This window comes from Talpa europaea, assembly GCF_964194135.1.
Source record: "Talpa europaea genome assembly, chromosome: 15".
In the NCBI taxonomy this organism is placed as follows: Eukaryota; Metazoa; Chordata; class Mammalia; order Eulipotyphla; family Talpidae; genus Talpa; species Talpa europaea.
The window spans coordinates 55,333,927-55,356,953 of record NC_140083.1 but is presented as its reverse complement, the minus strand read 5'-3'; the positions used below and the strand labels follow the sequence as shown (position 1 = coordinate 55,356,953).

General features: G+C 40.0%; 1 protein-coding gene across 1 annotated transcript in view; it reads right to left on the bottom strand.

Moving 5' to 3' along the window:
- Positions 1-23,027, bottom strand: part of ST8SIA1 (ST8 alpha-N-acetyl-neuraminide alpha-2,8-sialyltransferase 1) — a gene marked incomplete at both ends in the record, with an annotated part of 139,993 nt that overhangs the window by 44,856 nt on the left and 72,110 nt on the right. Inside the window, 2 exons of the mRNA XM_084256011.1 lie at positions 4,882-4,974; positions 11,061-11,170. Coding sequence (XP_084112137.1) covers positions 4,882-4,974; positions 11,061-11,170 — 203 coding nt within the window. The remainder of the gene's footprint in view (positions 1-4,881; positions 4,975-11,060; positions 11,171-23,027) is intronic.

Below are 23,027 nucleotides of genomic sequence, written 5' to 3'. Positions count from 1 at the left end.
CCAGCACACAACTGCTGCGCCACCAGGGGAGTCCCCCATACCTCCTTTTTATAGAGAATTTGTTTTTAACATCAAGAAACATTACCTTCCCTAACATTTTTGCTACTATAAGTGTGTGTGTCTCTATTTGGACTTAATGTTTCTCAAACCTATTTTATCTTGATACTGATATTTTCTAAGAGAATTCTGTAGTGAAAACTCATAGTTCTTATAACATAACACTCAATGGAATATTTTTATGAGAATCAAGTCACATGAAAGAATTTTAGTCACATGAAAGTGTAAGACACTGTCTTAGCTTTATACAGCTTTGAAAGAAGACTCTCAGATATAAATAAAATATTAAATATAAACAGGATAATCTCCTAATACACACTGCTTCTCCTACTTTAATTTTATGTCTTCCATTTTAGTGTGCAAATATAGTATAATTTTAATGTCTACATAAAAGTGTTTGCACTTTATAAACCAGCCTGTTTGCATGTAATGTTAGGCACGTGAAGAAGATGCTATTAATGTGTTATAAGATGTCTTCAACCAATTAAATGTTTTCAGGCTTGAGATCTATTTATTCCATCTATAAAATGAAAAGTCTGTAATTTGGGGGTTATGCTGGGTTAAAAAAATTACTCCAAATTTAACACAGAGGTTTAAATTATAATAGTGGTGCTAGTAATGCTTTACATATGCTTTATTCAAATCTTTTTATGAATTCCTGTGTTCCAGACACTGATTCCTTTTATATGTAACTTATCATCAAGTACACTTCTTTGGAACTGTATTTGTTCCAGAAAAGCAAACTGTGAAATTCTAAAATTCTAAGTTTTGTAGTTCTCCATCACTTTGAACATCATTTTGCAAAATACATACACAAGAGTACATCAACTATATGTGTGCAACTTAAAAATAATTATGTAGTTTATATAATAGTTTATATAGTTTAGATCAAGAAAAAGAACATTAACAATAATCTGGATATTTCCTATATTTCCCCTTACTGAATCCATTAGTGTCCTCCCCTGACTACAACCACCTGCTGTTCTTTATAGTTCTGCTTGCTATGCATATGTCCTTACATCATACTGTTAATTGGTTTTATTTTTAACTTTATATGAAATCCTCATTTTATTTTTTATGACTCACTTCTTTTTCTCAACAGTGTGTTTGTGAAGTTCATCCATTTTATTGAGTAGTTTTAGTTCACTACTAGAAATAAAGCATGCCATTTTGTAAACATATCCCAATTCATTCATTCTCTTATTGATGCACACTCAATTATTTTAGTTTCTATAAAAATTATTTTACATTTCTTTGTAATTATTGCTGCTTTTTTCCTAGGGATATATATACCTAAGAATGATTGGAGTTCATGCATCTTTAACTCTGCTAGATAATATCAAAATGCATTCCAAGGTGGTTGCAAACACAGTCACTTCAACTAACATATGTGGTAGTTTCTGCTGCTGCACAGTCTCTGCCACAGTTGGCATAATCTCTGCCAATCTGATGGATTTGCAGTGTTATCTCATTAGAAATTTCATTTGCATTTTTCTGGTTACTTACAGGGTAGACCATATACTCATTCATTAATTGGCTTTTTGTACTTGTTCTTTACAGTCTGGTTCAATTCTTTGTCTTATTTCCCTATTGAGCTTTCATATTATTTTCTTTCTAAATTGAATATGAGTTATTCACATATTCTGGGTATGACTCCTTTGTTGTCATCTGTAACATGGTTGTCTTTGCTCTGCTTTTACCAGGTCCTTTTTTTTTAATGAATAAACATGCCTAAGCAACATGGATGGCTCTGGAAGGGATCATGCTCAGCGAAATAAGCCAGAAAGAAAAAGAAAAATACCGGATGGTCTCACTCATAGCAGGAATCTAGAAAACTTAAATAAGAGACCAGGAAAATGAATAACTATAAGAAAGTAAAAATCAAAATCAACAAAAAACTATGAACCAGAGACACTTTTGGGGAGGTGGGGGGCGGGAGGGGAGGGATTGGGATTCAGAATGGGGGGGTTGCAATTGTATGGGGAATATAAAAATAAAATTTATTATTTAAAAAAAAATAAACATGCCTAATTTTAATGAATCAAAATTATAGTCTTCTTCCTTATAATTAGTGTTATTTGACTCTGGTTAAGAAATTACAGGTCCTATGTTATTTTCTACAACCTTTCAGCTTTGCTTCTCAAATTTAGTTATTAACCATCTGGGAATGATTTTTGGTATGAGCTATGAGGTAGAGGTGTAATTATATTTTTTTCCACTTAGACACATAACTGTTCCAAGACCATCTTGACAAGTTTTTTAGCCTTTTCTCATTGATTTGCAATATTCTCTGTAGATTTGGGGTCTATATTTGTGTGTGTCTGACTGGGAACAGAGATTTCCTTTAGACTTCTGACTGATGACACTGAATGAAAGAAGGTAATAAAACAATAGCTTTAAAATTCTGAAGACTATATGAAATATCTGGGGAAAGTTTACCTAATGTTACTTCTAGTTCTTTACAAGAGTAAGGTGTAAAATGATCTTTTCATCATCTTCTTTGTATTTTTCTCTTTTGTTTGAATTTCTCATAACAAATGTGGTTTGTTAAAAAAATGAAATTATTATACAATTAAAAATAAATACATTCACATGGGTTATACTTCTGAAATTTGAAAAACAAAACAAATGCACTATAAAATACAAGATAATTTCTCATTAGAAAAGGAGGGTAGGAAGATTGTCTAAAGCACAATTTTTTTAAAGAAAGAAGTCATGAAGGAAAAGTCTAACAGGGACCTCCCTGGTGGCACAAGGGGTTAAGCTGCAGCACTATGAAGCTATCCACAGTGACTGCAGCACGAGTTTGATCCCGGGCTGGGGAGATGGCCCTCATGGCTCAGCAGACCTCTCCTGACTCACAGGCTGCTCCCCTCAGCAGGGTATTTCAGTCAGTCTGCCTGTTCTGTCCTCCACTCTGTCTCTGGTGAATCCTCTCACCCCTCACACCTCTGGCCTGTACCCTAGTTCTTACATGCATAAATAAATAAATCTTTTTTAAAAAAAACAAATTTCATTGAAGAAAAATTGTTAAACTGACAAGACATAAGTGAAAAGATATGGACAACTAGAACAAAATATTTGCCATGTATACAGCTAAGACTTAATATATATAATGTGTCTCTATTTCTGTATTTTTTTCAAAATACATTTTATTTTGGACCTCTTTCAGATCTGATTCAAATTACAGTTTTCAAAGCATTACAATGCAAAGGGAACTCTGCGACAACAAAATATTTCCATATTTTTTAAGAATTCTTTTAAAAAATGAGCAAAAAATACAAACAGGTAGTTAACAGAAGAAATACTAATATTCAATATCCTCAGTCCTTAATTTTTAAAAAATGCATCATTTGTCACCAAACTGACAATTTTTTTTTTTTAATAGAGGCATGTTTTTATTTATTTATTTGTTTGTTTGTTTTTTGTTTACACATGCACTGGGTACAGTCAGAAGCGCAGGAGGGTGAGAGAATTCACCAGAGCCAGAGCAGGGAGCAGAGCAGGCAGAAGGACCGAAGTACACTGCTGAGGGGAGCAGCGGGCGGCAGGAGAGGTCTGCGCGCCATGCGGGACCCTCCTCTGGTGGCCTGGGAGCAGCCGGGGATCGAACCAGTGCTGCAGAGGCTGCGTGCAACTTCGCAACCCAGCGCTCAACCGCTGCGCCACCGGGGAGGCCCACTGACAAAAATTTTTAAAATTAATACTAATACATAGTGTTGTGCTTGGTATGGGGAAATAGGCAGTCTTATCCATTACTGAAAGAAGAGTAGAAAGCACATTTTGGAAGAATAATTTCACTGTATCTGTCAAAATTAAAATTGTTTTCTTATTTTAATTTTTTAAATTTAATTGTTTTATTGACGTAACACTGCAGTATCACATTATATAAGTCTCAGGAGTACATCACTGAGAATCAACATGTAAAAGTCCAATCTGTCTACTTTATGGGAATACTTGTTTACAAACCAAAACGAGTAGTATTGCCAACAGTGTGACACTGAGTGCTGTTAGGTTGGCTAGGACTTTATTTATTTATTTATTTGCTTATTGATTGATTGATTGAAAGGACTTTTTAGATGACAAGTTTCCAAGTCCAGAGTATTTGGATATTTCCCTCTTCCTTCCTAACTACACAGGAGAGTGTAAAGCATATGTGTGACTCCTCTTTCCAGGGGTTGAGTCTTTCTCCACAATGAACTGCCCTTGGAGAAGCAGTTGATACCTTACTGACAGACTCCCTCAACTGGGACGAATCCCTAGAAGGTCCCACAGCAGTGACTGAGATTTCTGGAAGCAATATTAGAGCAAGAATTTCCCACCTGTTTTCCAAGTCTTACGGAATATAACGTAATATATTATCATACCATATAATCACACATTCCTGTACCCGCTGACAATGTTGCTATTTCTACACATGTATATGCAGGAGATTGGCCATTACTGAGTTTTTATTCACTAATAAAACATACTCATTCAGTTCACTATCGATGAGTTGGGACTGAAAGCAGTAAACTGAAAAGTAGCAGCAATGAGTAAGTAGAATATTACATTACTTCTTTGAACAAAATAACGGATCCTCGTGCTGATTCTACCACCTTGAAAGTCAAGAAACAGAATCCTGGAGGAAATGTCAAGTAGTGTTTGGCTACCCATAATCCTGTCTAGTTTATTTACAATTCTCTCCTTCATCCTTCCTGCCTGTCCAGATGGTTTTCTTCATTGTTTCCCAAAATGACGTGGGCTCACTGTCTTTAAGATGTTAAAAATACTTCAAGAGATTTTCCTTTTAGTCCCTCACAAATGGAAGTCATACCCTCTTACCTTTGTCGAATTATGCTGGGGTTCGCTGTCACTAAATGACTTTTGGATCCCACATCTTTGGTGTATTCACTTGATAAGGGAGGAAGATTGCATCTAGAGAAAGAAGAATGACCATTTTAGAGTGATTTGCATACTTTTAACCAAGTCAGTTATCATGACAACTGGGAATGTTACTGGTTCTTATCACCTCTACATTTCAATAGACATTAGATGACTATCAGCATCTTCAAATGCTTTCATAAACACTGTCCCGCTTTAGAAGGAAGAAAAAAATTAGCTAGAGGCGAATATGATCTACGAAGGGGAAGCATAACTAGAATGAATTTATCCCATTCAAAATATTTTTTAAGGTGACAGGACAGAGAGTATTAGACTTGAAATGAGGACTGAGGACTGTGCCGACACAAAAGGGCACAGACTTACAGTGTTTTCTGCTGACCCACAAACCTCAAGAGACAGGAACCAATTGCATTTGCTTGTGTTTTTCTTTCCTGCCCTAATTCTAAATTATAATAGTACATTCAGTACAATCTCTGCTAATGTATGTCCTACTTTAAAAGACCAGTGTATGGGTGACTGCTGGTGAAAATACAGTGCTCTTTCATCTAACGAAATCCTAGGATCCTCCACCACCCCATTCAGCAAGGGAATGGGTACAAGTAGGTATCTTAGAGATGAAAATGGTTCTCCCTCCTCCCTCACACACCCCTCACTCCTCAACCCTGCCCTGGTTGCTTTTCTTGGCCACAATGTCTTAGGAAAGTCTGTTATGGAAAATAGTGCAACTATAAATCCAAATCCACTGACTTTCTGCTAATGTGACATTAGAAGAGTTAATTCAACTGCCTGGCCTCTGTTTCCCCACTAGGCAAAATGAGGATAACAACTTCTCTGCTCTAATAAGGTGGATACAGGATTAAAGGAAGAAATCTATAGAAAAGCCCCTACCTTGATGCCTCACACATAGTAAAACTCCAAACATCACATCGATATAATTAAAAACTCATTATTTATAAAAGCCCAATGGAACCTATAGCTTCCACTAGGTTTTCTTTTTAAGACTGTATCCGAAATTTTTCCCTCCACTGATATCTCTAACTTGACTCCTACTGATTAGGCAGCTCTAACTTTCTATTACTTCAATAGATTTAAGCATCATTTATTTGGAAGTAAAGACATCTTAGAAATACTACGGTCTCTGTCAGTTCCCCAACTACTTGATCTTTTTAAAGATTTCTCCAAGACATGGAATTGACTCTGCCCCCACTCAGCTGATCAGCTCAAGCTCTACAGAGTTGTCTTCAAGTGCCCTGTGACTCCAACCAGATGGGGGCATCCTGGGCAGAAACTTGTCTAGGCTGACTGGAATCTTCCTTTCATCTGTGTCTAGTGATGAGACACCGGCTTTTCTGGAAGCCTAATTATCAGCCAGTTGGTGACTTCTGCTGAGACACTGGCTCTCCTGACAGTTCAACTATCAGCCAGTTGGTGACTCCTGCTGTGTGCCTACTGAGAGGGAACAGAATAAGCATTGTGGGGTCCTCGGAGGGGGCTTGAGGTATATCCAGTCAGGTAGGGACACTATATCCCATGTGGTTTCTGATGCACCTCATGAGGGAGTGAGCTTCTTCCTTAACAACAGGCTCACAGGCAGAGGTGCTGACCACAGTCTTGTGACTTCACTGATGTCTGCAAAGATGACTGACAGGAAAAGATGGGCTAAATATTGGTTTTTTTGGGCCTCCCCTGGTGGCGCAGTGGTTGAGGGCTGGGCTGCGAGGCTGCCCGCAGCCTCTGCAGTGCCAGTTCATTCCCCGGCCGCCGGCAAGGGTCCCACACACACATACACACACACAAAAATTGGTTCTTTGTAACATCTGAGAAAAAAACCACATTATAATAACATCATAAACTCTGAATAAGGTTTACAGGAAGTGACACCAACCAGTCAATCATCATTAAATGAATCAAGTTGGTTTTCAAGAGTCAATACTTTTTCTGTGTGTTCTTTGTAGGAAGTTCCATGGCTCATGTGTCTGGGATCTTTCATCCCTCCTACCACACAGTAACAGCTCAAGAAAAACTTGCTGGTACTGCCAAATCCTACAACTGAGAGAAATGCATGAAATGAGAAAGACAACATTTTACAAATGCATTTGCAGAAAACAATGACACTGTATTTTTGCTGTAAATATCAGTCTTAAGTTCTGGGCAAACCTTCTCTTTGAGAGCAAATGCATGTAACACTTCGCTGTAGCTCTTAGAAAAAAAAAAAGCACACTGTAATTTTAGCTCCTCAACTCTTAAATTGATAATTACATAGATTTACATAAAAGGCATGTTTAATACAGTCAAATTGTTTCTAATAAGGCATAATTGTGTAAAAGTGTTTCAAACTTTGCAGTATCCCTTGTTGGCACAATTAGCAGGTATTAACAGCTAGAGTATCTGAGTAACTGAGCTCATGATCCTAAAAGATGTGATCAGAATCGATGAGAAATGAATATTCTTTGAATCGCGGAGCAGAGGTGGGTGGGGAATGGGCTTGATGGAGAGGAATCTTTAAATAGAAAAATCATAAAACTGCTTTAAATTTTTATTTATACTTAGCTATGCAAAACACACATTTGAGCATATTCAAAAGGCACCAAAATTATGTTGCCCTCACTTGTGTCCTTAAGTCACCTAGTCCTACTCCAAAATACCATCCCTGTTACCTTCATCTTGCAAACCTTCCAGATAAATCTTACTCAACAATATTATTTTGTTAAGGTACTGCTTTTGGTTAGAGCACAAATGTTTACTTTGAAAAACAGGAAACTATTTTTTAGCATTATGAGAAGTATTTGAAAACATCTAAGCAAAGAAAATGATGGGATCATTATATCCTGATCCTGGCAGACATTTTGAACTGAAGCCTGGAATTTATCTCTGCAGATAGATAAAGCTAGTTTGCAAGCTTCTCTCTCACTGTTAACTGTCTATGTACCTTACAGTCTAGCATCAGACATAACATGTGCTTTCTTGTCATGTTAATTCACTCATGTTTAATTCTGAGTATATAACAATACCCTGATTTTCTAACGGTGGCCAAAAATGTACATTTAGTAATCATTTATAAATAGATCCATAAACGATCAAATAAGAATAATTCATAATTTATCGACATTTAATTATTTCTATACTGTCAGCTGTAAGCAAGGCTTTTTTAAAAAGTGTGATGATGATATTCTTGATATTAAATCCAAGACACATATATACATAGCTCTAGTTATAATGCCACTATCTTTGATTTTTTTTCCATCCTCACCTCCCTCTATCAACATTATGCTTACAATGTTGAGCCAGGAACTATAATCCCAGGCATTCATTAATTCTGAACTTGAATGTTCAGAACATTGATTATATACAATGTAAACTTAGCCTTGTTTATTAATTACAGTAAATATGGCCCGCTTGATAACCCTCTAGATTCTTTTTTTAAATTATTTATTTATTTATTTATTTATTTATATAAGCACTGGGTACAGTTAGAAGTGCGGGAGGGTGAGCGAATTCACCAGAGCCAGAGCAGGGAACAGAACAGGCAGACTGACGAAATACACTGCTGAGGGGAGCAGCGAGCATGGCAGGAGAGGTCTGTCGCGCCATGTGGGACCCTCACCAATGGCTGGGGATCGAACCAGCGCTGCAGAGGCTGTGGGCAGCTTCGCAGCCCAGTGCTCAACTGCTGCGCCACCAGGGGAGGCCCACCCCCAAGATTCTTAGGCTTAGATTTCTAAAGTAAAATATCCATCTTCCTAAAAGTAGCAATGCACATATTCACACTTGGAAATAATATAAAAACAAATTTATTGTCCTGCCTCCTTCTACACTGTATTAAGACCTCTTGAAATCCTACAACCTCCCTTTCTTTCAGGGCCTCCCTGGTGGCGCAGGTGGTTGAGTGCAGCGCTGTGAAGCTGTCCGCAGCATCTACAGTGCCAGTTCGATCCCTGCCGGCCTCGGAGCAACCCCCATGGCGAGCAGAGCTCACCTGTCTCACCTGCTGCTCCCCTCAGCAGTGTATTTCATCAGTCTGCCTGTTCTGTTCCCCACACTGTCTCTGGTGAATCCTCTCACCCTCCCGCGCATCTGGGCTGTACCCCTGTTCTTGTACAACTAAAATAAATCTTAAAAAAAAAAAAAAGAAAGAGCAAATAAACTTATACTTGAGAGCAGTGAGAACTTAAACTGGATTACATCAATTGTGTAACTGTGACCTGCTATCCATATGATATATACAGAATCTGTGTCACAATGGAAATGCTTCAGGTATTGTCTGCTCCCGCTTCTTGGTATAGACCAAAAAGCGGACTGACGTCAGCAAAGGTGAAATAATGTGCTGTAGATCATAGAGCTAGTGAGTTCTGTGATTATGATGCTATTCAGCTATTCTATTTATAATTTCCTTACTGGTGCTTCAGACTCCCCCTGACGCCACACTCTGGAATAGATGCCAGAATTTGGTCCCTGGCCTCTGCTCCTCTCATCTACACATTTTAGGTAACAGTACCCCCCAGAACTCAAACCCCACTTGAGCCCCGCCTCGACCTACTCTCCCCATGCTCACTGTGTTGGAGGAGTATTCGGTGTCTTTCCCACATCCAAGCCATGGAAAGGTTGCTCCTGAGCCCAGAGTGTAAGAGAAGTTCCCCCGTTTCCCACCCTCTGACTCTAATGCCATCTCTCCAGGTTCTCATCCGTAATGGAAATGTTGAGTCCTCATTCCAGACCCAGCTAAGGGCCCACAAACAGGTGTTCAATGAACATATCTGTATTAACTTCAATTAAGAGAAAATTACATTTATTTTCTCTATTTTCCTGTTTGTGTCTCTATTACAAAATAATATTCATCATTGTAATGGAGAGGTGAAACCATGCAGGACACCTCCATGAAGGAGGGATTCATCAGAGTGAATGAGCTAGGAAGTCTTTCAAGGAGTCCAACTCTCCTTCTCTGAAACTGGGGCATCTCCAAACATGTGTCTCCCCAAACACTTAAATAGTCTTGACTCTCCCCTCCTGACCTGAGCCACATTTTGTCCCTTCTAGACCATGACTTATTTACCCGACTAGACTCCTCCCTCCTTGGCTCAGCTCCCTGCCCTCTGTGCTGCTGCAGGCCTCAGCCCTGCTGGCCCCAGAGCCTCTGGGCATATGCTATGGAGTTGTTCCCATTTCAGCAAGATTTTGGCCCCCCAAAAGACCTTCCAGAGTCTGGTCCCAGAGTTTTTCCATTTACTCAGGAACACTGTCTTTTTTCACCACACAGCTAATCACCCCCCAGAGAAGCAAAGCTCCAAAATCCTAGATTCCAGGACCCTTTTTGTTTTTTTTTGACCTTGATTCAAATATTTCACTGCTCCATCTTTACCAGCAGCCCCATCTAGGGCCTGAATGACCAATCTTCTGGCCGCTTCCTTTCTCCAGGGTTACTTCCTACCCAGCCCAGTGTCTTGGTGTGCCACTTCCCACCCTCTATGTGCTCATTCCCTGTCCTCTCTCTCAGGTCACCCCGAGCCTATAACCAACCTGGCTGCTAACTGCATTCACTTCTCATCAGAATCACTGACAGCACAGGTCGGTACCACAGTGCTTTGATGGTCTCGAAGCCTGTCTGGATGTGGCTTAGCATTCCTTCACAGTCCCTGTGGGAACTGTCACCCCCCACCCCCAACCCTTGCTCAGGCCTCTCCAAGCTTGCCCTTGTCTCCATATTTATTCCCCCTTCTTTCTTGCAGTTTTCCTAGCCAGGCACAAATCAAATCCTTCTTCAAATCCCACTTGCTATTGCAAATGCTTCTGTGCAACATGAAGACATGAATACATTAAAATGTTTACACATAGGGAGTTTGTCTTTTTCAAGTTTTTATCACCCAACTGTGTTATCTGAAATAAAATTTGATTGTTTCACTTTTAGGGTCTCCCTAACTGAGCCTTTCTGGACTTTGGTCTTTCTTGGGGCATGCTCCCTGGTTCCGCTGGCCTTTTCCTCAACTCACTTGTATATGAACTTGAAGGAAAACTGAAGAGCAGCCACTACTATTAATCCCAAGTGACTGGTTCTGAAAGCCCCCAGGGCTTATGGGAAAGAGGGGAAGGAGAAAAGGCAGAGGCGCACTGGGGCTCTCTCTTACCGCATGACAAAATTTGCTTCATCTATTTGACGGCCACAGCCACTGTTCTTCAGAATCCCACCATTTCCCACCACCGCGCATTTCTTCAAGGGCAGCTGGAATGGGGTCGCCTAGCAACAGAAAACAAGGCGGGTTTTCACTGCAGAGAACACACAACTGCTTACAAAATCATTGTTTACAGCCAACTCTCTGGAGGAATTTGGTTGACGACTGGGCAGAGCGAAAAGAGCACAGGGAAAGATGCCAACAAGTTATAAGGAACAAACTAGCCTGTTCTGTCAAAATTAAACAAAAATTGTTTAACTCCATGAAATTTATTTAAATGGCCATGCATACAGTGGCGGGTGTCCACTAGGGAAAGCAAAGAATGCCAAACTAAACATAGGATTAATTTTAAAGGCAGTAAATTGGGAACAAACGCAAATGAATTCCATTCCCCTGCTTGAATGCAATCAATTTCATTCATTCATACAGTCAACCATTTATTCAACAAATGTGGCTGAGGTTTTCCTACTCTAACTTGCTAAAATACACAAAGACACAGTCACCAGTGTCCAGATTCACAGTTGGGGGAGGGGGTGAAGAGAGTGTGAACATGGATACTTATGTGGCAGGAATGATGAAGTTGCTAGCAGAGGTGGGGAATCCCAGGAAAGACACCAAGTTACCTAGCCCAGCTGACTCAGGGAAAGCTTCCTCTCCGAGCTGAATCTCAAAGAGTAAGTAGGATTTTGCCAGGCAGAGAAAGCAGCATAAACAGAAGCATAGAAGTCAACTGTGAGAAAAGGCCATGTTTATAAGCAAATGAACATCCTGTTGGGATCTGTCTGGAACTGAGGAGGCACCAGGGGGCAAGTGACTTGTACCAAAGCAGACAGCATGTGACTTTCTTTCTGCAAACATGAGCCGACTGCAAAGAAAATGTTAAATGTTCAGTGTACCTGAGTGTTCCCTGAAGTGCTTTTTATAGTACCAGGGAAGGTTGAACACTTGCCCCTCCACTCCCCTGTCCCTGAAAGTGAAATGCGTCATTAGATCTCTTTTAGCTGAGTCAGGAAATTCTAGGGCAGAATTTCCTGCTGGCTGAGAAAATGCAGAGCCAGTGGAGTTCTTTGGGAGACGACCCTATATACACATAACTGTACATTAAAAAAAAAAAAAAAACTATACTGAAATCAAGGAGGCCATCCTGGCTGAATCTGCAGCAAATAATATGAATTACACCAAAAGACAAAACGGAATAAAATGTGTTCCTGATGTATATATTATTAGGAACTTACACAGATATAAATTAAACCAGAAAAATAAAATTTCATGAGTCGATGTGGTCGCTGGTAGTTGAGAGGCCCTTAAGGCAGCAAAGGAAGAGAATTTCACTTCCTTGGTTTCTAGTTTTATTAGGAACAGCAGGAGTGATGAAAATATAAAAAGTTGTAGCACTTAAAGTGTAAAGTCCAAGCATGTGCCAGCAGTCAAGAATGCCTGCACAATTACAACCAAGACCAGAGAATGAACCCCAGTGCAGGGTGAGGATGAGGGACAGGGACAGCCCAAGGTCAGTACCCCCTACCCTTTTTTTGACCCCCCCTTACCCCTCTCTTCTCAGTGCCTTCTGAAGGAAGATTTGAAATCAACACTAGAAACACCTGAGTTAGTCTGTAATTTGTTAGATGTACATTTCAGTATTTATGCTTAAGTTATCAGCTCATTTTCTCCACAAATACTTACTGAGGTCCAGGCACTCTCCTGGGTGACAGGGACATTAGCAATCACACTTGTTCCCACAGAGCTTACACTGTCTCAGGAAAATGAATGAGCAGACAAATGAGTACAATAAACAGTATGGCAAGTGGTGACATGGGCTGTGGAGAGAACTCACTGGCATGAAAGCATCAGGAAATGCTTTTGAAGGGGAACTGCCATTTCTGTAGGTGGTTGGGGCTAAGGAGAACTCAAAGGAGACAGGTTAGCAAGTCCCTGAAGGAGATGAGGCAGTGGGGGCTCACAGACAAGTGTGGGAACTGCAAAGAGCTTGAGGAGGCAACTGTCCTGAGGTGTGAAACAGAGAGCAAAGGGTCTGCTGTTTCTAGAGACAAGCTAGCCAGGGAGGGAGAAGAACCAAGTGGTGGCAGGTTGGGGAGCAAATTCTGTAGTGCCTTGTAGGGTACTGGAAAGAACTGTTTTTAACTTTATAAGAAAACATTTTAATTGAAGTCATACTGCATTATAGCATACAAGTTTCATGTGAATATCACTGAAAAATCAGTATGTGCACAGACTACATCAAGTTCAAATCTACCCTTTGGTTTTTATTCAGTCAGGCATGGCTGAGAGCACAGGCATGGATTCTGCCTTAGTTTGGAAGGCTTGCCCTGCTGCGGTGTGACTAGGTACTCAGACATCCTGAGCAGAAAGGGGGGCCCAGTTAGCAGCATCCTGTGACAATGGAGACTTCAGCAGATTGGACTATGGAGGGAGCAGTGGAGAGGGTGAGACATAAGCAGATTCTGGAGACGTTCGGAGGAAGAGCCGAGTGGATTTTCTGGTATGCTGGAAGTAGGGTAAGAGAGAACGCGAGGACAGAGTACGAAGTCCTTTATAGCTTTCAGCACAGCTATAAAGACGGACTTGGGTCATCCAGCTCACTGCTGTATCCCAGGTGCCTGCGCAGGGCCCGGGCCCCCAAGGAGCCCAGATCTGCAGGGGTGAACATGAGAATGTGGCCCAGCCACTTCTGAGCAGCTGACCTGGGGATCTCCGCTGTCCAAAAAGGACTTGCAGCAACAATGGTTTAAAGTACATGCAGGATTTTTTGGTTAAAGTTGAGAAAAGAGACCGGGTGCACAGGCAGTGCGTCCCGCATCGCCATTTTAGAACAGGGACATTTCTTCAGTAAAGACGGCTTGAAACCGGCAGAAGGCTCCCTGAGGAGCCAGAGGTGAGCAGGGAAGTTCACCCAAGATGCTGGCCAGTACCAGCAACACAGTGTCCCAACACATACGGCAAATTAGAAAACAGACAGTAGGGAGGAGAAGAACCACATGCAAACCAGCAACTCCCCAGGAAAAAAGCACACCACAAAAACAAAACCACCCCCAGATTGCAATGACAGTAACTTGGAAGAACTTCTGAGCCTTCAGGAAAAAGAATTTAAAATTGCCACGATTAAAAAACTGACAGAAGTCATAAAGGAAAACAATGATAAAGGGAAAATAATCAACGATCTGAAGAATGAAATTGAGTCCCTAAAGAGGCAAGTAAAAGAAAGGCAGGAGATCAAAGAATTAATGGAGGCACTAAAGAACTCTGGGAAAAGCAATGAAAGCAGAATCGATGAAATGGAAGAACGAATAAGTACTCTTGAAGACACAGAAATAAAAAGAACCAAAACAGAAAAGGAAACAGAAGTATGAAGGAAAAAGACCGAAGAAAGACTTTGGGAACTATCTGACTCCATGAGGAAAGGAAATATAAGAGTTATAGGAATCCCAGAAGGAGAGGGGAGAGATGTAGGAACACAGAAAATATTCAAGGAGATAATTGAAGAGAATTTCCCAAACGTGAAGAAGGAGCTGAAAATTGATATACAAGAAGCAAGAACACCAAACTTCCACAACGAAAGGAAAAATACAGCAAGACACATAATAGTAAAGCTCCCAAGAATCCAGGACAAGGAAAAAATAATGAAGCTGACAAGAGGGAAGAAACAGATAACATTCAAAGGAAAACCAATCAGGCTGACATCAGACTTCTCTGAAGAAACACTATGGGCAAGGAGAGAGTAGAGGGACATAGTCAACAGACTCCAAGAAAACAGATGCCAACCAAGAATACTCTATCCCGCAAAGATCTCCTTCCTCTATGAAGAAAGAATAAGGACCTTCCCAGAAAAACAGAAACTCTGGAATTTCATTACAACTAAACCCACACTCCAAAAAATACTACAAAGAGTCCTAAAGCCAGAACCTCAGAGGGACGAAGAACAACAAAAGAAGGCCAAAAAAAAAAAAGTTATTAAAAGAATAAATAAATAAAATCAAAGGAAAGACAAACACAATGGCAAATACAGATGCTAACATATCAATATTAACTCTGAATGTAAATGGACTAAACTCTTCAATAAAAAGACACAGAGTTGCAGGCTGGATTAAGACACAAAATCCAACCTTTTGCTATCTCCAGGAAAAACATTTAGCTACAAAAGATAAAAATAGACTCAAAGTTAAATGATGGAAAACAATCCTACAAGCAAATGGACAAAAAAAGAAAGCAGGACAGCTATACGTATATCAGATAGAACAGATTTCAAACTCAAAAAGATAAAAAGAGACCCCAACGGTCACTACATTATGATCAAGGGGACAATACTTCAAGAAGATATAACACTCATTAACATATATTCACCAAACGAAGGAGCACCAAAATATATCAGGCAATTATTGTCATCTCTGAAAACAGACATCAGAGAAAACACATACGTAGTGGGAGACTTCAACACACCACTATCAACAATGGATAGATCAACGAGACAAAAAATAAGTAAAGACACTAAAGCTCTAAATAAGGATCTAGAGCACTTGGGCTTAACAGACATCTACAGAACACTAAACCCAAAATAATCTGAGTACACATTTTTCTCAAGCGCACACGGATCATTCTCCAGGATGATTACATACTGGGACACAAGACAAACATCAACAGATATACCAAGATTGAAATCATACCAACCATCTTTTCTGACCATGAAGGCATAAAACTAGAAATAAAAAATAGGAAGAAGGCATGGAACTCTCCTACCTCATGGAGATTGAAAACCACACTACTGGAAGACCACTGGACTAATGAGGAGATCAAAGAAGAAATTAGAAAATAATTTGAGTTGAACAACAAGGAGGACACCAATTTCCTAAATGTATGGGATGCAGCAAAAGCAGTAATAAGAGGAAAATATATAGCAATAGATGCTCACATCAAGAAACAAGAAAGAACTCAAAGAAACAACCTAATCTCGAAGCTCAAAGATCGAGAAAAAGAACAACAAAAAAACCCCAAAACCAGTAGAAGAAAAGAAATAATAAAAACCAAAGCAGAAGTAAATCAAATCAAAACTAAAACAACAATGCAAAAGATCAAAGAAACCAAGAGCTGATTCCTCGAAAAAATAAATAAAATAGACAAACCCCTAGCCAGGCTCACAAAGGAAAAAAGGGAGAAAGCACAAATAAACAGGATCATCAATGAAAGAGAAGAAATCACAACAGACACAGCAGAAATCAAAAGAATAATCAGTAACTACTATGAACAGTTATATGGAAACAAGTTCAACAACTAGAGGAGAGGGACAAATTCCTACAGCTCTACAATCACCCAAAGCTAGATAAAGAAGAAATAGAACACCTAAGCAGACCAATTATAAGCAGCAAAATTGAAATGGTAATCAAAAACCTCCACAAAAAAAAAAAAGCCCAGGACCTGATGGATTTACAAATGAATTCTACCAAACATTCAGAGATGAATTAGTGCCTATCCTTCACAAACTCTTCCAAAAAATTGAGAAGGAAGGGATAATACCAAACACATTCTATGAAGCCAACATTACACTAATACCAAAACCGAACAAGGACAACACAAAAAAAGAAAACTACAGGCCAATCTCCCTAATGAACACTGATGCAAAAATCCTCAATAAAATTTTAGCTAGCAGAATCCAACAATGTATCCATAAGATAATTCACCACGACCAAGTAGGATTCATTCCAGGGACACAAGGACGTTTCAACATCCGAAAATCAATCAACGTTATCCAACAGATCAACGAAAAGAAATATAAAAACCATATGATAATATCCATAGATGCTGAGAAAGCTTTCGACAAAGTGGAACGCCCATTCATAATAAAAACTCTTGAAATTCTTGGGATACAAGGAACATACCTCAACATCATAAAGGCCATATATGACAAGCCCATAGCCAATATCATTCTCAATGGTGAAAAGCTGAAAGCATTTCCATTAAGATCTGGAACAAGACAAGGATGTCCACTCTCACCACTGCTTTTCAATATAATACTGGAAGTCCTAGCCAGAGCAATAAGACAAGAGAAAGACATACAAGGAATCCAAATAGGAAAAGAAGAAGTCAAACTATCACTATTTGCAGATGATATGATAATATACATAGAGAACCCCAAAAACACAGAAAAACTAATTCAACTCATCAGTTTAGTAAAGTGGCAGGATACAAAATCAACAAACAAAAATCAGTAGCCTTCCTATACACAAACAATAAATCTGAAGAAGAAGAAATAAAAAAAAAATCCCTTTTATTATCGAAACAAAAAAAATTCAAATACTTGGGAATAAATCTAACAAAAGAGGTAAAGGACCTATACAAAGAAAACTATAAAACACTGTTAAAAGAAATAGAAGAAGACACAAAGAAATGGAAAGACATCCCCTGCTCATGGATTGGAAGAATAAACATTATTAAAATGGCCATGCTACCAAAGGCAATATACAGATTCAATGCTATTGTAATAAAAATTTCAATGTCATTCTTCAAAGAAATAGAACAATTATTGATTAAATTCATATGGAATCACCAAAAACCCCAAATAGCCAAAGCTCTCCTGAAAAAAAAAAGAAGGGAATGGAGGCATCACACTCCCAGACTTCAAACTGTACTACAAAGTCTTAATCATCAAAACTGCATGGTATTGGAACAAGAACAGACATGCAGACCAATGGAATCAAATAGAAAATCCAGAAATAAACCCACAGATCTACAGTCAACTAATCTTTGACAAGGGAGCAAAGAATATGCACTGGAGCAAAGAAAGTTTGTTCAATAAATGGTGCTGGGAAAACTGGGTCGCTACATGCAAAAGAATGAAGCTTGACTACTACCTCACACCATACACAAAAACCAACTCAAAATGGATTAAAGAACTAGACATAAGACCTGAAACCATAAAATACATAGAAGGAAATATAGGCGAAACACTACGTGATATGCACATCAAAGACATATTTACCAACACATCACCCAAAGCAGTGAAGGCAAAGAGCAACAGCTGGGACTACATCAAATTAAAGAGCTTCTGCACAGCAAAAGAGACAATAACAAAAACAAAGAGAAACCCCACCAACTGGGAGAACATTTTTGCACACAACACTAATGATAAAGGACAGATCACAAAAATCTGCAAAGAGCTGATGAGACTCAACAAAAACAAAGAAATTAATCCAGTCAAAATATGGGCAGAAGAGCTAAAAAGAAACTTCTCTGAAGAGGAAATGCAAATGGCCAACAGGCATATGAAAAAATGCTCAACATCACTTGTAATCAGGGAAATGCAAATCAAAACTACCATGAGGTGGGCCTCCCCGGTGGCGCAACGGTTGAGCGCTGGGTTGCGAAGCTGCCCGCGGCCTCTGCGGCGCCGGTTCGATCCCCGGCTGCTCCCCGGCCACCAGAGGAGGGTCCCACATGGCGCGCAGACCTCTCCTGCCGCCCGCTGCTCCCCTCAGCAGTGTACTTCGGTCCTTCTGCCTGCTCTGCTCCCCGCTCTGGCTCTGGTGAATTCTCTCACCCTCCCGCGCTTCTGACTGTACCCAGTGCATGTATAAACAAAAACAAACAAACAAACCAGCAAACAAATAAATAAAGCATGCCTCTATAAAAAAAAAAAAAAAAAAAAAAAAACTACCATGAGGTAACCATCTTACACCAGTGAGAATGGCACATATTAAAAAAAACTAGCAACAACAAATGTTGGCGAGGTTGTGGAGAAAAAGGAACTCTCCTGCACTGTTGGTGGGAGTGCAAACTCATCCAACCACTATAGAGAGCTGTGTGGAGATTTCTTAACCTGCTAAACATAGAGCTTCCATATCATCCAGCAATTCCACTCCTATGTATTTACCCAAAGGACACAGAAACATCAATTCCAAAGAGCACCTGCACCCCTATGTTTATAGCAGCACTGTTTACAATAGCTAAGCTTTGGAAACAACCCAAATGCCCAAAAATAGATGACTGGATCAAGAAGATGTGGTACATATATACCATGGAATATTACTCAGCATTCAAAAAAGATAAACACATCCAATTTGCAGCAACATGGATGGCGCTGGAAGGGATCATGCTCAGCGAAATAAGCCAGAAAGAAAAAGAAAAATACCAGATGGTCTCACTCATAGCAGGAATCTAGAAGACTTAAATAAGGGACCAGGAAAAAGAATAACTATAAGAAAGTAAAAATCAAAATCAACAAACAACTATGAACCAGACACACTCTATGGGGGGTTGGGGGCAGGGAGGGTAGGGGGTTGCAATTGTATGGGGAATATAAAAATAAAAATAAAAATAAATAAAATAAAGTTGAGAAAAGAGGGTCACACACACACACACACAAAGACGGAATTGCCACTGACTGGAGACATGGGCAATTTCAGCAGGAGCAGGTTTGGGGGCATGGCTAGAGCCCAGTTTTGAGGTGTCAGAGGTAAGATGTCTGTGAGAGGCTGCAGTGGCAATGTCTAGAGTGCAATCACATACAAGATCAGTCAGGGAACTGGTCTTTCCTGGAGAAAGCTGGGATAAGATCGGCATCCAGGAGGTGTTTAAAGTCAGGAGAAGGGGGCCTCCCCTGGTTGCGCAGTGGTAGAGCACTGGGCTGCGAAGCTGTTAGAGCACTGGGCTGTGACACTGCCCGTAGCCTCTGCTGCGCTGGTTCGATCCTCGGCAGCCCGCAAGGGTCCCACATGGCTTGCAGACCTCTCCTGCCGCGCCTGCTGTTCCCCTCAGCAGTGTATTTCAGTACATCTGCCTGTTCTGCTCCCTGCTCTGACTCTGGTGAATTCTCTCACCCTCCCGCACTTCTGACTGTACCCAGTGCTTATATAAATAAATAAATAAATCTTTAAAAAAAAAATAAAGTCAAGAGAAGGGGAGGAGACAGGGAAGAGGACTAAGCCCTGAATTCCAGGACACTCCGACAAGAAGTCAGGAAGCAGAAGAGAAGGAAACAGAGAAGGAAACTAAGAAGGAGACCTGGAAGTCAAGTGAAAAACAAGACAAAAAGCAAACAAACAAGGCTTTTTATGAAGGAAAGGGGCAGATTGCATCAAATGCTACTGACAGATTAAGTCACACAACTGCTGAAAATGCCACCAGCCTCACCACCACGGAGGTTGCTAGTCACCTCAGCAAGGACAAGTGTGGTTCTGCGTGGATATAGAGCCTGGTCCTAGTTCAGTGAGTTACACATGTATATGTGCTGACCTCATTGTATATAGTATATTAGAAAAGCATGGGTCACTCAATCCAACTAATGTGTACTTAGGAAAAGCCAACTGAAAAAAACCCTCATTGTTAAAGAGAAGTTCTTGAACCAGATCAACTGAGATGTCCAGATTTCCAGGCAAGTACCCGGGCCCAGAGCAGACAGATTTGGAAGCAACAACAGCAGCAACATAAACCTAATACAAGCACTGTCTCCCAATTCCCCAATTAGGGGGTTCTGTTGGACCGCTCACATTCCACTTCCTCTTAAAAGGGTAGCATTCTGCAGAGCTGTGTGAGAAGAGGCACATGAAGATTGCATTGCTGTCATGGCCATTCATTCCCTTTCCCATTCTCAACACCTTTCCCTTTCCTAGCAGAGCTTACTGCCTTTTTCATCCAAAATACATAGAGTTTATGGGTCCTTGGGGGGGCCAGGCCAAACAATTCACCTTCGAAATTGGAATAATTTATGAGCAGAAAATTTAACGATTATACCCACATAATATAAAAAGTCCTAAGTTCTTGGACAAAGTCTGGTGGATGGAGGGGGGGGAGTCATTTCTGACCCTTTTTCTGCTTGCTACTTCTTCATCTTACTGACTGCTGGCCTTCACACAAGAGATTTCATTTCATTTCGATAAATACTTCTCAAGAGCCTGACTACACTCTCCTGGGCTGTTATCAACAACACATCAGTCAACAAAAAATGGTTCTCCAAAACTTAACAGAGAGGAAGGACTTAACTGAGGAAATATTGTGGATTTTTTTAATCCAACTGAAACAATACTATTATTTTCTTTTCAACACAAAATATCTCAACTTAGCAACAGTCCATGTCTACCAGAATGATACATGTATAAGGTACTTTAGATCATCCATTTCACATCATATTATGATTTGGAGAAGTATTCTTATTAAAGTACTGCAACTTTTTTCTCCCACATGTATCTCCTTGCATTCATGCAAGAAAGTTCCTACTGAATCTGGAAATATAGTACACTCCTCCTGCTCACCTGAATATACTACTCGAAATAACAGGATGCATTGGACCTTACCAATTAGGTTTAGCAATGAGCTCAGAATGTTGTTCAACCACAAAGTCATCTCATGGGCCTCTTTCCAATGTTTATTACTGTCATAACTGCTAATAACTATATTAGACTAAGCATTTGAATTCAGATTCTGATTTGCTGGGTCCCTCAAACTCTCAGGGCACCACTGGAAATCAGACATGATAATAACTCTTCCATCAATCTCCCAGATGGTTATGAGAATTAAAATTAGGTGAGGCATTGAACATCATCAGGGAACTCTGAAGTCTTCTATAAATATATTAGGGATTATTACATACTAAAATAATACATTTTCTGGTGAAATTTTATGCTAAACCACTATATATGTTCTTCTTTTTTGAAAGAGATACTTTCAATTTCAAAGATTTATACAGATTTTGGGCAAAATATTTTCAATCACTGGACCTTTGCGAGAGCATCTACTGTTTGTATGAATCAATGTTTTAAAAGGTACATTTTTATGTCAGTCCCGGCAGGTATTTGCTCAAGACTCTATAACCAAAGTAAGCACAGATCAGACAATCAATAATTTATTCAATAAGTTGTTTCATCAGCAGATTTTTGTTGAGCCTCTACTTTCAGCAGTATCTGACCCAACGGGACATTTCCTTACTGTCGGAATGGATATATAATTTAATCTCCAAATTGGAGGAACAGCATGAGTGTCACTGCCGTCTACGAGGAGTAGATTAATAAAGCCTTTCAGAACTGTGCTTTTCAGACTGTATCACCCACAGCCAGCAACACCTGTGCCTCCTCCTAAGCAGCCTAAGCACCTCACTTCTGCTTTCATTCGTCAGCTTAAATGCTGACCTACTGCAGAGCAGGGGCAGTCAGGATGCTATAACTGGTGGAAAACAAAATACACCTACACCCTGCTTGCGAGGTGTATGTTCTAAAGGGAATTTCACAAATTCCACCTGAATGGGCAGAGCGCTGCAAGATTAGAGCAGGTCCAAGGAAGTAGTAACATTCACATTTGAGATCAAAAGCTTTTTCGGTGTGAGAAAAGCCGTTGAGATATTCTGATCAGCTCAATCATCACTGGAAGGTTAAAACACAGATCAACCCGGGTCTGAAAGAGGGTGCAAAGACTTGTTACAGGTCAGAAGATTTTTTGTGGGAACAAACTCTAAATGCAAATGATGGAAGAATTTCTGGGTGACAATATAACTTAGGGAAGAATGTCTGAAGAATTCAATCTGAAGAATTTAAACCCCGTTCTTTGTAAAGAACTCCAGCACATCCCAGATTGATTTTCCTAATTCTGTGAGTGAAGCATTCTCTATCAGAGTCATTTCCAAAGCCAGATACCTCACTTCTTTCTTCTCTTCACATGCAAGACAACAAAGCCAACAAAGCACTAATCGCTAGTGACCTCAATCACCAGCACAGCAACTTCACATACTCATCTTCCATTCCACAGACATAACTAGATGTCCTGCATGATAATTACACTCTCTATAGAAGCAACTGAGTTAATCACCATCCATCTCTAACTGTTTCAGAGTCTGAGCTTGCCTGAGGAGCAGAGGAGAAGGGAGGAGGGACACAGAGAGAAAGAAAAATGCAAACCACTTACAGATAGAGAGCCGGATTAAACTGC